This window comes from Sylvia atricapilla, chromosome 2 (genome assembly GCF_009819655.1).
Source record: "Sylvia atricapilla isolate bSylAtr1 chromosome 2, bSylAtr1.pri, whole genome shotgun sequence".
NCBI lineage: Eukaryota > Metazoa > Chordata > Aves > Passeriformes > Sylviidae > Sylvia > Sylvia atricapilla.
This window is the reverse complement of record NC_089141.1, coordinates 41,321,806-41,336,545: the sequence shown is the minus strand read 5'-3', so window position 1 is coordinate 41,336,545 and position 14,740 is coordinate 41,321,806. Positions and strand designations below refer to the sequence as shown.

The window sequence follows — 14,740 nt, the reverse complement described above, 5'->3', positions numbered from 1 at the left end:
CACAGCATTAATAGGAGGCTCCTGGGAAGGCAAGACAGCAAGGAAATCTGTATTTTTCCTTAGAAATCAGAAATATGCTGCATTTTTAGCCTATACAGAACTGCTTTTACAAAGTTGATAAAGAAAAAGAATGAAGCACTGGCAAGATGCAAGAGATATAACACAATTCCAGTCAAAGGAGCAGTTAAATCCGGTACCTAGAGTGTGAATCACTCACTAAAACCAAATGTTCACTCACTCCCTGAGCAGAAGGTGCAGTTTCCTAGGTGACTTGTGATATACCTTGTGAACATCTATTGCACTCATTTCCTAAGTACAGCTAGCCATTATTCCTGCTGCTGCCAGAATGGTCATGTCCTATGTTACATCAGGTGGTACAACTCAAAATGTGCACGGCCTGCAATCCAACCTGACTGAAACTTGAAGATAAAACGGGATTTTTGAGACTCCATTGTAGGTAATGATTCCTGACACCAGAAAAAAATCCAGGCCTTTCTAAAACTGTCAGCTCAAAAGATTTGACATGATTAGATGACTGAAGGACTATCAACCACAGAGCAGCAAGCTGCAGTTTGTACAGCTAAGATGCACTTTTCAACTTCTCTAAGGAGAAGTCGTAGTGCTGTTACTACAGCACGATCCCACTTCCACGACAATTCTCTTCATACAGATCAAAGCGATATCAAGATCAATAATACTGTTTATTCATGGTGGTGGCCAGTGTCAGTCAACTCTACCAATCTGCTGTTGTCACCCACCCCACACTTATGCCTTCACCACTTGCTTAATATCTGCTTTGTCCTCTTTGAAGATGATAGCCTGGTACTTCAGTACAGGAGGCTGATGCACAAGTGCACGAACACAGATGCAAAATCACAAGTATGCGGAGTCATACAGCAAAAGTGACTTCCAATGGGATTCAAAGGCACCTATTTCACAGATCAACATCCAACTGTGGACAACATGTAATGACAATACAAATTACAGTAATGACAATGCAACAAAAGAAAGAGGGGAATTTCGTACTCCTCCAGCAGGTTACTTGCCTGGGTTCGCAATATCCTTAGCTGGACTATTCCTTCATTCTCCTCTTCCCGCATCCTCTCTGTAGTCAGCTGCAATCGACCAATCAAATTTATCTTGCCCCTTTTCTGAACTTTAGCGTTTTTTCTGAAAAAAGTTGTATGCACGAATGTGAGCAAAAAACCAAACCAAAACCCAAAACACTTTCAATTACAGAATTCCTGTTAAACTTAAGTTACAGCAGCAACAAGTACCATGATAGATCAGATACTTATAGGTTATTAGCATTACAGCAGTTAGAGAGCTGTCTGGCAGATCAAAACTCAATGCCAATGTCTCCACACAATGAAACCTAAATAGTGCCATCATTACAAGTAAATCCAGTAGCTGAAACAATAGAATTTCACAAAAATATATTTCCATTTAGTTACATAAATGTAGGGTTCATTGGAGGAAGGTTTTACAATAAAGTTCAGGAAATTTGACTAGTTAACATTCCATCAAAGAACTGTTTGGGACAAAACCCAGCAACTGCAACAAAGAAAGCTGAAGGCATTCTTCAGTGGTCACCCACAAACTTTCTCTACAGCCTGTGTCTTCTGTCATGTCCTCTCATCATTTCTCAAAGCTCAGAATCCTGATGACAGGAATAAGCATTATGGCCCTGGGCAACATACTAAGCCCCAGGAAAGCAGATTCGTCACTTATCTTTTTCTCCACAGATCCAGATGTCCAGCTGCTACTTAGAATGAGGCATAGAATCTGAGGTTCCTAGCAAAGGAGCCAGTTCTCATCATAGTCATTGACAGTAAAGGCAGGCAGAAGCAAGGCAACCATTCTGAACATTGTACATACCACTTAGATACTCTCTCTTTGTGTTATCTTGTGCCTGAAGGATTTCAAAGCACCAGTAAAAGAGCACTGCAACTCTCACAGAAATAAACACTCCTCTCTGGTGAGAGCCACACCAAAAATCCTGGCTCTTCACAGCACACTCTATTATTAAGCAGTTTCACTTCCTTTTTTTTTTTAAACTTATCACCTCTGTTTCTGAAATTCTATGTATGTAATAATCAATACAGCACTAGTGCTCTGACTACAAGTTGTCTTCCATGAAATCTTACAGACTTATTGCTAACTGGAACATAGAAAAGCCTCCAGTTTTGCACCTCGTCACTAAGTGAATAAGAAATTAAATGTCACAGAAATTAGAATTATAAAAATATTTCTTTGAAGGAGCTGCTGCAGGTCATCTAGTCCAATCACCTACTTGAAGCATGACTTACCAAAGCAAGTGAGAGCAGGGCAGCAAAGCACGTGTCTAGGTTAATTTTGAAAACTTTCAAGAACAAAGGTCAAGTTAAAGTGAATTCCTTTAGTTATAAAACAGTACATTGTTATTTTACTTTTCAAACATCATCTTACATTAAACTGAACTCCTGGTTCACCGAGAAGAGGGTTCCTTCTGTAAAGTCTTTGGGTGAATTGACTTGAGGTTCATATAATAAAACCTGACGTTTCAGCTTTGGAAATGCTACAAGAGACTACGGAGAAAAGGGGAGGGGGGAAAAAGAATGAAAATAAAATACCAGACTTTCTAAATGGAAACATACACCATAAACCATAATTCACTGCTGTGCTGACTGTAGTTAGGGAACCACATAGCCTTGTTTGGAACTAGTAAAATCAGAGACGTAATACAGTTTACCAAACCTTCTGAAATGGGTTAGCATAAGCAAAATCACACAAAGTAGTAAAATACACAAACTCACAGCTACAGAAGTGGTGTTAAGTCTGACTTACATGATTTCTCTCTTTATTCATGAGCTAAATAATTAGAAGTCTGCTAAAGCAAACACTGAAGTTATTTTTAAGCAACATGTATTTATCAGGTGTCACTAATTTTCTAGAATTAGATCAGACCCACTTGACAAAACACAATCATAACTCTGTGCTTTAGGCAGCATATGGTAAAAAAATTCTTGCAGTTTCCAAAAGCTTGTGAAGTAACACTGGGTAGAGAGAACGTGTTAATGTAAAGGCTGTGTGTGCTCAGCAGCAGTGCAAAGAGCCAGCATTACAACTGATTAATTACCAAGAAAGGCATTCACATTTCAGTTTCAAACTGTTATCAGACAGTGCTTTAAAAATACTAATCCAGTATTTCAGAGCACAAAAATCTAGAAGCAATCTGTTTCAAAAGAAAGGGATATACCCATAAAGTCCTCCTAAGTTCTGCATCAGGGAGTTCAGTTGCCAGTTTAAGATTTTCAAAACTGATCTTCTCTCTGGGTCTTTGGTTCCATGCAAACAGCACAGCCAGCTGAAATGTTGTTACCTCCAAGTCATACTGGCCAACCTCATTCTTAAATGTTATCTGTGAAGAGGATGAAAATTTTACTTATAAGCTTATCTGGATCACAAGCTTTCTTACTGTTCTAAATACATGAAGAGTGCAGACATTAGGACTGATACAATGACAACTACACACTTACAATTCCATTGGACATGAGGTGGTGCCAGTGGAGCTTTCTACCACTGTGATTCTTTTTATAAAATTCTTCAACCTCTGGGATGAGATCTTCTAATTCCGTGGGCAGTGAGACAAACACTTTTTCAGAACTTCGGGACCAGGCGCCAGCATTTAAAATTTTAATATTCACAGAGTCAGCTGTAAGATGATATTAGAGAGAGAAACCAAAATGTTTTGGGTTTTTTCCTACTCCCAACGCAATTACGAAGGACTAAATTTTCAGGAAGTTGCATGCAGGGTGTCTACCTACTTAAACATTAAGGCACTCTACGCACCACTGTCTTTCTGCCAGCAGCACTGATTGAAACCTGGTTTTTTGGCTTGCTGCTGCAGAGCTCCTTAAACTCTGGTGCAGCTTTACAGCTGATGCTTAGAAGCACTACTCAAGGGTTTTCAGCATGGCAGGTCCTATACTTGATGTTCCTCAGCCTCTCTCATCAGTGAAACAATCTCAGAATGTGATTTAAGCTCTTCATAGCATGCATCCAGCTCTCCTGCCGGCAGATAGAGGAGGAGCACAGCATGGAGCACTCAAAGAATGATGAAGGCATAAAAGGAGGTAGTTCAGGTATTCACCTGGCTGATGCCAATTCAAACCCCTGCTTGCAATTTGTCTACCAGAAAAGGGAATCTGTATCTGCAAGACTGCTCACAAGCAAAACCCAAAACAACTCACAGAATAATACAGCTCTAGTATCAACTGCATGAGAAAGCAGTCTACAAACATGCCTAATCTAGGGGCCGTTGACGTAATTTTTACCTTAAGATTTAACAGACCTATTTTTCACTAAGAGAAATAAAAAGTAGCAAATAATTTGAAAACAATACCTGGTAAAGCAAGTTTATTATTTTTGTGCATTTCTTTGAAGGCCTGGTTCAAATCTTCAGAGACTTTGATATCCTGGAACATTCTAGCCAGCTTGTTTACATAGTCTGCTGGCATTCCTACTTCCTACATAAACAAACAAAACAGAGTAAATACAACATAGAAAACTATGAACAAAAAGCTTTATTTTTAAAATAAGCTCGAATAAATTAAGAGCACAAAGAAGTACACTGGTATCATCACTTCACAGCAATAGTGAATCTGCAATGCAATATAAACAATGTAAAGGGTTTTTTGCATAGATCGTAAGTAGTTATTCCTTAAGGGCATATGATGATTCTTTTAAAGAAATTAAAGTGCTGATGAACATATGCATGTATTAAGGAATCCATGAGTTCCAAGATTTGAAGGAATGTTTAAAGCATGGAAATAATTTTCTGATCTACATAAAAATTCAAAATTAGAATGGATCTCAAATTATTTAAGTAATTAATCAAGTACATGCATTTTGCTTATTTGCATATGGAATACAGGAAACCTTTAGATAATTGTATGTGAAATATTTTTAAATCTATCACTGCAACTATTAGAGATGAGCCAAACAGTTTTACAAAGTATTGTGATAGGACGGAAGCATAAGATGCCATGAGTGACCTGTTATTAAAGATAAAACTCACCTAAGCAAAAAGATATTTAAGTTCAAGAGTGGAATATCAATTAATCACAAGAATAAGGCACAGCCAAAGAAAGTCATGATCTACTTACTCTGAGCCATTCCACCATATTCTCCTCAATTTCACTATCAGCTGATATATCTAATATCAGACGTCTCGTTAAGTGAGCTTTGTGATATCGCATGAAAACATCTTTATTCTGTACATATTTAAGTACCAAAAGCTGTCAAAAAGAGTTTCATATATTTATTTGCATTGTCAACCAGACAAGTATTTGAATGCTGATCTAATGGCACTGTAGACTATGACTAGAAAAAAGCCCCCTGACATTACCTTAAGAGCAACTATGCAAATACTATCATAGGCATCAGCAATGAATGTTTCATAATATCACACCTTCAATTTCTTCATTTGTCAAACATCAAGAAATTCTCTTAAATCAAAAAAGACATTGACAATGGTATGTAAAAATCTTCTGTATTTTCTAGGCAAATATTAGTTATTGTAATGAATTACAGTCTCATATAGGCATTAGTTTAGTATACCAATTTTGTGGACTGACACAGGAGACATGAAACACTGAATGACTTACAATATTTAAACACACACACACAATAACATAATAAACTCTTTTCTCTATTATTACACCTTGCATAACTGCTTTTTAAGATGAAGGCCTCAACCCACATAAGGAAATAAAACAAATTCGTTCTTCAGAACAGCTGAGAAACAGAAAGCAAAAACATACCACTTCTTTAAGCTTTGCTTCAATTTCTTCAGAGGTTAGTTTTTTGCTTAGTGGTGTTTTTCTTAGCAACATGTCACAGTAATTAGCAAGAAGCTCAGGGCATTTGGATTCAGGCTGTGTTTTCAATCCAACACTAGATAAAAGAAGAACAGTATTTCTTGAAACCATACAGAATCCTGCTATTCTGGAGTAGTCACATTGTTAACAAGACAGACCGCTCTCTCCTGATCCCCTTGGCAAGGATACTGGCGGTGAATTTATATCCTCGTTAAACTAATGAAAACTTAGGGATAGCACCCTTTCTTCTTGAAAGAAGAAGTACTGCCAAACACTTTCAGACAGCTTCTACAGCTTATTTTAACTAGCTACAATTTTAGAACTGTAACAATGAAGCATATAGGTGAAACTACAGTTTGAAACAACAAAATATTCCATGCAAAGAAGTATTCCAGTAAAGAATTAACAAATGCTACAGTAAAATGTTTCACCCATCTCCTCAGTATGCTGTAATGAGGTCTCAGGAACAGCCTCCTGCACCACACTTCACAGACTGCAAAACTCAACACATCTAACACATAGTAGCAGGATAAAATTATTTTGTCACAGCTATTAAAGATGGACTAACAGCTAAGAGTTTAAATGCAGACTAAAGTTAAACAAGATGCTACAGCAGACAGACTGTGGTTCTTCAAAATGCATCAAGCACAGGTATTGTTCCAAACCTGTACCTAGACTGGTTGAATAAAATCAAAGAGCAAGGACCAATCCCTATTCCTAAAGTCAGATGGCACCAACTTGACTGCTACTTAAGGGCCCACAGCAAGCTCAGGAATCCATTTTTCTTGCTCATTATTTCACCCTCTCATCAATTAGTACTGACAGAGCTAACATTTTGCACACAACTCGTCCTTTGTTTTAAATTTATAAGGCAGCTTGCAGACTAATGTCTTCTGCCCTCCTAAAGACCATCTCAAATACAAGCAGATCACAAGTCTTTTGGACATTGTACAGCAGTTTCATTTTGCTCAAACCAGGCTGCATATCTAGACAACTTCAAAGTGCTTGGGAAGATGAATGCTGAACAGAAGACAATCACAATCACAGTGGTTTCTAAGAAACCACTAGGCCGCCTTCACTTTAGGAGTGGAACAGTTTGAATGAGGTATCAATTGGGATGGTCCCAGAGGAAAGGATACTGTTAAAAGACACCTAAGAAACTACTCCACCTTACCTACATCTATGCAAAGTATAGAAGGCAGGGATTCAGTCTTTTGTGACTGCATTCCTCCAATAAATACAAGGAGAAAGACTAATCCCCATTTAGGCTTGCCATTACCCGAAACCAAATCCAAAATACAAACCAAGACACTGGACAGATATTTATAACCATCCACTCCTAACTAGAAGATATCAGAAAGGGAAGCTGGCAGCCCAGCTACAAAAGCTTTGTTTCCATAGTAAATCAGATGACAAACCATATATACGCAATCCCAAGCACCTAAATATATACAAATTCCTACTCGAGTGGCACATCACACGGTAAATGTTAACAATCAATTAACTGACTGCTACCTTCTCTTGGCTGAGTTAGCAGAGCAGGCACTGTAAGCATGGTCCTTCTTCTTGAGTCACGCAGGTCTCCCTAATCTACTGGAAGTTGTTTAAACTAACCTGGTTAATCCTGCACTGAAACAAAAATGCAACAGCTGGACAGGTCACACTCACAACTGGCACAAGAGGAGGTGGAAAACAGCTTGTGGATGGTTACACCTTAATCAGCCACAGTTATTCCCATGAAGATCATTGCCTCATTTTTCCCCAGGACCTTTGCTGAAGTTGCAGCAGAGTTATACAGCTGAGGGTTTTGGAATTAATAATCCAGGAAGCCATTATGAACTTCAGCCAACAAACAGACTCATAATATAAAAGAACAGATCCCCAAATACTACCAACAAATTCAAGTTTGAACTAGGCTGCTATTCACTGATCTGCTTCCACATGGAGAGTTTTACCAGAGGTCAGTAAGCAATCTGAAATTCCATAATGCAAATAACACAAAGCCCATTTAAACACAGCATTACTTTTTGAACAGACATTTAAAAAACCTTGATTCACATGAAGTTTACATGGCTTACCCTTTTTGCTTCAATGGCAATTCAAGTTTAAATATTGTAGCATCATTCACAACTGCTTTGTATGCCTGAAAAATAATTAGATTATTGTGGACTCCATTTCTCTCTCACATGAATTGCAAAGATTTTATCTTTTTACATTACTGTAACATGGAAATAACTCAAAATTTTTTATTAGCCCAAAGCTTGCAGATTCTATTTTCAATTTGAGAGTTCAAATTCTGCAACTCAGTTTCACAATAAACTGATGTTTTCCTCTTTTCCACTACCATAATAGTTTCCTTTAAACAACAACTTAGGAAGAGATTACATGGACAAGAGAGCACGTCTGAAGTAATGAGACAAAGTAAATTCCAATCACAAATTATTGCTGAATAGGACATTAGGGTCTCAATACAAAGGTCATCTTCTAATGTACATGCTCTACAACAGTACAAACTGAATATAGGCAACTTTATGCAGCACTACAACAGAAACTAAAAGCTCTTCAGTTGACACTAAGTTTCATCAATATTTTAGTCTGCATATTTAATAGAGTAATAGCAGCTTCTAAATTTAACAGTGAATGGGCACAAGGGTTTTGGAGACATCGTAACACAAATTGGAACAATTCTCATAGTGAACAAAAGACCAGCAGAAACACATACCTTATCTCTTGCAGTAAGAAATCTTGGATCATCTTGAAAAGCTTCTTTAACCAACTTGCTAAACCGATTAAATAGCGTGAGCAATTGCTCTACATACTTCTCAGAATCCTGAAGAGGCAAAAATCACATAAAAAACCAAGGCTCCACAGAATTCAGTGTGAGCATATCTGTAATTCCCTAATCTGTAAAAATGCTGTACCTTAAAAAGCCTGCATACTGTGAATGTACATTTTATCTTTAGTGTCTGGATTGAAGAGCTCTATAACATGTAGGCCTAAACACAGACTTTCAGGACAGTATTTCCAATATATATGTATATATTTATATATTTAAAAAGAAAAAATCTGTAACTTTCAAATACTATTCAGTAACATTCTATTTTAAAGGACACTTTCAAGGATCAATAAAAGAACATGCCACATCCTAACTGCTGCAGACACTTAGGCCTCCTAGACCCAGAAAAAAAATGATGATAAAAAGCTGAAAAAATTCAGTGGGGAAAAAAAACCCCTTATAATTTCCACACTGAACAACCACTCTTAGACTGAAAGTAAATTTCAAATTTCACCAGGGAGTTGTAATTCTGGAAAAATTGATTAGGCTTTTAAAATAAAGATTCTAGCATAATTGTATTGTATAAACATCCCACACACTTAATTTATAACTTTTACTGCAAATTAGAATCACTTTTTAAAGCCACAACCCAAAACATAAAGAATAAAAAATTATCCTGAAGACACTTATAACTTTCAGTTGATCGAAATTTGATCTCTAAACATAAACTCTTAAGAAGTATTTCCATTCATGCAATTGTCCCACAAATAGAGAATATATAACTATTGCAAAGTTGTTTTCCTGTTGTTATTTTACTAAAATCCAATACACTTACAGTAGTAATAGTTTCAGCAGCTGCTACCATGTCTGCAAGTCCAGCACTAACAATATGCTCTTCCAAATCTTTTAGCATTGGCTCTATGCCATTCGGAACTTTATCCATCAGTGAAAACATTAAATGCAACTCTGAAAGACACAAATACTGATGAAGCCACCAGTCAAAGACCTGTATAAAACCCAAATATACTGCATTTCTCCTAAGTATGTCTCAAGTGGAACATTAAATATGTGAAGAACAGATAATCCAATTAATCTCTTAAAAAGGAAGATGTTTTGAGTACTGTTCTAATTCTGCTGTTACAAGAAGATTCTTTTGAAGGCAAAAAATCTTATTTATTGCAATGTAATCCTTGCTTATGCATATAGTATCTTACATAGTATGCTAATGCATATAGTATCACCAGCTTGAGTAAGATCCCCCTAAAACCAGTGCCAATTTGGATTAAGTCCAGGTTCTAACTGCCTTCAAATCCCTGGCAAGAACACCTCTCAGTTGGAAGGCTACAGGCGTTTATGCAGTAAATTGTATGGATTCAACACATTTTTAAATTTTAAATTAAAGCAAAACACACCTGTCTTTGTTTCAAAACCACTTACAATGCTTTGTTTTATAAAAGCAAAGTTCTGAAGTAACCAAAACAGACTAATGCAAACAGTAAGCTCTTCTTCCCAAAGAGTTTATTTAGTTTTTCAGAAAGTTACCAGTACAAAAACTTCAAAAAGTGATGTGCTTTATCTATCTACTTTTTGTGAAGATATTTCAATGCTGCTTAAAAAAAATTACACTGAAACATCAATAATCATCTTGACAAAGCTGTCCACAAAGAACACTGGGATTAAGGTCACCAGATTGTTGTAAAGAGACCACAGAGATTTGAACTCAGCATGGCAAAGGACTTTGCTTCAAGAAGTAGAACAAATGGACTCTGATTCTTTATTGATAGAAAAAATATTTAATAAATTCACTTAGTTCCTCAATGTTACATCTACTTTGAAAGAGGACAAGTCAGAGGCTCTGCCTTTGCTTTCTCCTCTACATTACTTTTGTCAACAACAAACATCAAGTTCCCATCACCACTGAGGATGAAATACGCTACCATAATCTGTACTGCAACAGCCGCTGCAGAAGCAAACAGAAATGCACAGAGAAGAAAAAAAATCCTTTTAGAACATAAAAATGCAAATTAGAGAATGGAAACTACAAACAACATTGAATAAGAACTTGCAATGGTACTACAGACAACTTGCAATGGGCTGAAAGACAGCATGTCAGGAACCAGGAAACAAAAATGTGGTTGGACATATTCTCAGTGCAATTTAGATCTGCTCTAACGAATGGCAGCACTGTTTTACATAGAAAAAGGCCAAAAAGCTCAACTTTTACTTTATCTTTTAATCTAGGCTTTTAAAAAAGGTAAGAGAGGAAAAGAGCAGAAAAAGAGAAACAAAAAGATATGCTAAAAGCCTCTACATCTGTTTCTGTATAGCAGTGATGCCATATATAGTTATATTAAAAATTAATGGTTTCTCTTAAGAATCAGTAGCAAAGGAAGACTCCAGGTGCATCCTTAAGACTGCAGGATCCAAAAGGCCATAAATTCTTCAAAGACAGATTTCAAAGTAATAAAACCAAAAGGAGTATTTTACTGGAATTTCTCTCAGAATACATTATGACACTGAAGAGTAAAGAAATCTATGCTGTAGTTGTTGGGGCATTCAAAGTCTGCTTTCATTCTGTATTCATGAAAGCCAAGCATACTTTTTACCTCTGTTGCACTTCAAGAACAAAATGTAGGCCTCCCTTTTCCAAAACTATAAGGAAACAAAACCACAGAAAGTCAATTCTGAAGTGTTTGCAACCAAGACATTTTGGATAGATTTTAGCTGGAAAACATCATTCCCTCCTGTCTTTGCACAGCACCTAAATATTACTTAAAATAACAAGAGTGTGCCCAGCTTACAGCCAAAGCTCCCCACCTAAACAGCCCTTTTTTGTCAGTGCTGTTTAATAAAAATAAAGCATCACTGAACTCCTTGGGGCAGATAACATCAGAAAGTCAGATGCATAAACATCAGAAAGTCAGATGCATAAGCAAAGCACAGCAGAGGACACTATCAGATATATACACTACTACATAGAGCTCCAATCTTTAATTACATTTCAGTCATCTGCACCTGCACCCTTCATTGAAGCATTTGAAACAGTTCTTAGAGACCAAACGGAAGTGCTCTGCAACCAGGCACCACCACAGGACAGGCACAGCCGCAAGAGAGGGCTGTGTGAATATCTCAACAGGTTTCTAAAGAAAGGTCCTTTGGCAGATGAACCCTTCTGAAGCTCTGCATTTACATAAGCCTCCTGCATTCTCCCAAAGGCTGTAACATATACTCGTAAGAAGTTTCATTGCTTTCTACATTTAGCTCTGGACTATTGCCAGAAATCATGCTGCTAGATGAAGAGATCAGTATGACATAGTTTTGAGGTCAAATATTTTCTTAAATGCTGGCTTTAGAAGTGAGTATTTTCTATAATATTCTAAGTCATAAAGCAGTTTTCTCATTTCCATAGAAATTAAAACCTCTGAAGACATTACTAAATATTCCCTGGCTGTAGGATGTTAAGACTTCAAAGAAAAATTAACCTGTGATTTCAGGTTGGGTTTTTTTCTTCATTTTTCCTACCTGAATTACAATATATTAACAACATATTTAGTTTATCATACAGGACCAACAGAAGACTTCTGAATCACACTAACTTCTCAACTTCTGGCAGCAGAGTTTAAAAAACTTCTGAAAACTTTCAAAAGGCAGAGCTAACTTTCAATACTCACACTGATACACCACCTATAAAACCCTATGAACAGCTTGCAGAGGCTTCGTTCATTTGACCTACAGGTCTGGCATCAGTAATCAGAGTAATAAAAATTTCTCCCTGCCCTTCAGAAAAAACATCTTCTATAAAGAGATGTTTCACTTTTTTCCCAGGTGTAAAGAGGTAGTGAGGTGAAACAAAGAGGAAATGTTTGTATCTGGAGTAGTCAAAGAGAAAGTAAAGACATATGGAGCATTTACCAGAGTTGGACAATATGATGCAAGTAAGTGTAGGAAAAAAATAAAGAAAACAGAACACAAAATACTTCCTTTCAAGCAAGATTAGAGCTATCCACTCATTCAAATAAGAGTATATAGATTTCAAAAGTGATAGAAAAAAATAGGAATGAATGATGGTAATTTTTTGTGGGATTGTTCAGGTGCAATAATATTTTTATATTAAACACTACCACCATTTATTAAAAACAGTAATTTGATATATCTACACACAAATCTATTTTTATGCAGTTCATGCAGGGTTCACCCTGCACTGCTCTTGAAGCTCCACTTACTTTCTGTTTCATTTCGTTTGATCATGCCTTGGCATTCAGCTAAAATAGTCTCTTTAAAAGATGTCACCAGGGCATTGACGCAGCACTCCATGAGCTGAAATACATTAAACACAGGATTAGCTCAAGCAGCCATATGAATGCCCAGGTCTGATGTGTCTCAAGTTTGCCATGACACAAAAGCTAACCTGTTCTCAACAATTAGCTCTATAAAATAATTAACTCATTCACTGATTCACAAAAGTATGTGCAGTTTGAATAGAATCTATGCAGGAACCACATTTCTTCAAAATGTTTAGGTTAGTAAATGTGGCATAATCTCCCCGAAACCATTAATGAGCTTAGTATTCCTGTCGACTCTTTTCTCTCAAGGGAGCCACCACTTTTGGAACAGTAACTACCCTAGTTCATTTCCAAGTATACATCCAAGAGCTAAGAATAGTTCTCATTCCAGCATACCCTATTTGGACTAGGCTGGATGGCTTGAACAAGGCATTAGATCTAGAACAGAAACTGCCTGTACACGTCAGGACCATCTCTCCTTTGTCAGCCTCTTTATACGGGCTACAATTTATACCTGTGCAAAATGAATGACTCATAGCTTAACAAAAGGTGTGAAGCACATTTTGATCCACGTCAAAAAATGATCAGATTTAAGTTATTTATTTAAAAGAACCTGTTTCCTGAACTAATTTCAATACAGACAATTATGACATATTCACTGCAGTTAAATCTTCCTCTAGAATCTGAACTGTGTAAAAAATTGCTGAAGAAGGAAGAAGGGGAAGGAAGAGAAGAAAACCCATCTTATATATTAAATGGTCATATTTCAGCCTAAGAGGAAATATATTACAGCTTTAATGAAATTTCTATTGTTCCTTTTGATTGCAATGAACAATAAATCTTTCAGGTATTCTAAATAACCACTGAGAAATCCTTTGCCAAACAGATCTGACAGTTTATTTTCAAACATAATTCTGATCCACTGTTAACCATATGAAAAAAATCCACCGTACCTCTCTCAAAATGAAAGAACAAAAACCAATCTGAATAAAAACCTGTCCTTCAATATTAACTTTTGATCTACATATACTATTAAAACACTTGCAGAAATTGTAGATTACCAGATTGGAAAGTAATACATGTTTTTGCAACAAATAATTTATCATTAAAAAACATGAAATAAACAGTTTCAATTTACTGCTATCAAATAATACTGTAACACAAAACTAAAAACTACAATATAACACTATATAACTATGAAATACATAACTTTTATACACATTGTACTCACTGCTTCTACAGAGTTACATTCACGTCTTGTTTCTAAATACCGTAGTGCTCTTTTCTCTTCTTCTTTTAGTTTAGCATCTGCCTGTGCAAAAGTAGAACAGCAATCATTTCAAGTACTAACATATTCAGGACAGAGCTACAACAGAATTTTTACTTACATATTTCATATAATTCTGTACACCGTTTTGTTGTAAATAAGAAGGAGCCTGCGTTCTATAAAATCTCTCTGTTGAATCCAAATATGCCTTTTCAAAGTTATCCCGATATATCTGAAGTTTATCTTCAGGATTAGAACAAAGGTTAACTGCAAAGAGAAAGTCCAAACTTACTCTCAAGTCTTGGAAATTTATGTGGCTAATAATAAGCAACTTTCAATGAGAGAGTGAGACTTGTATTAAAAGGTTGCATTGAACAATTTGAAATATCTGACAAACGGACTTCGATCACAAAGTTAACCAAATCTGGCCAATCTTTGCTCCCAGAAACATTCAAATCAACTATGGCAAACTGGCAAAAAATTTCATACTTAGCTCCAGCACTTCAGACATTCTAACTTTGTAACCATAAATACATATACAGCTGCAAAATTG

The 14,740-nt window shown here is 36.4% G+C and overlaps 1 protein-coding gene across 2 annotated transcripts in view; it reads right to left on the bottom strand.

The window, feature by feature from the left end:
• CUL5 (cullin 5) overlaps positions 1-14,740 on the bottom strand; it is a 31,907-nt gene that overhangs the window by 3,715 nt on the left and 13,452 nt on the right. For both annotated transcript variants that reach the window (XM_066313013.1, XM_066313014.1), the window contains 13 exons: positions 14,309-14,454; positions 14,152-14,232; positions 12,861-12,954; positions 9,473-9,603; positions 8,584-8,691; positions 7,940-8,004; positions 5,805-5,937; positions 5,148-5,279; positions 4,385-4,508; positions 3,519-3,694; positions 3,239-3,400; positions 2,449-2,567; positions 1,047-1,170 (listed from right to left, as the gene is read on the bottom strand). In XM_066313013.1, coding sequence (XP_066169110.1) covers positions 1,047-1,170; positions 2,449-2,567; positions 3,239-3,400; positions 3,519-3,694; positions 4,385-4,508; positions 5,148-5,279; positions 5,805-5,937; positions 7,940-8,004; positions 8,584-8,691; positions 9,473-9,603; positions 12,861-12,954; positions 14,152-14,232; positions 14,309-14,454 — 1,595 coding nt within the window. The remainder of the gene's footprint in view (positions 1-1,046; positions 1,171-2,448; positions 2,568-3,238; positions 3,401-3,518; positions 3,695-4,384; positions 4,509-5,147; positions 5,280-5,804; positions 5,938-7,939; positions 8,005-8,583; positions 8,692-9,472; positions 9,604-12,860; positions 12,955-14,151; positions 14,233-14,308; positions 14,455-14,740) is intronic.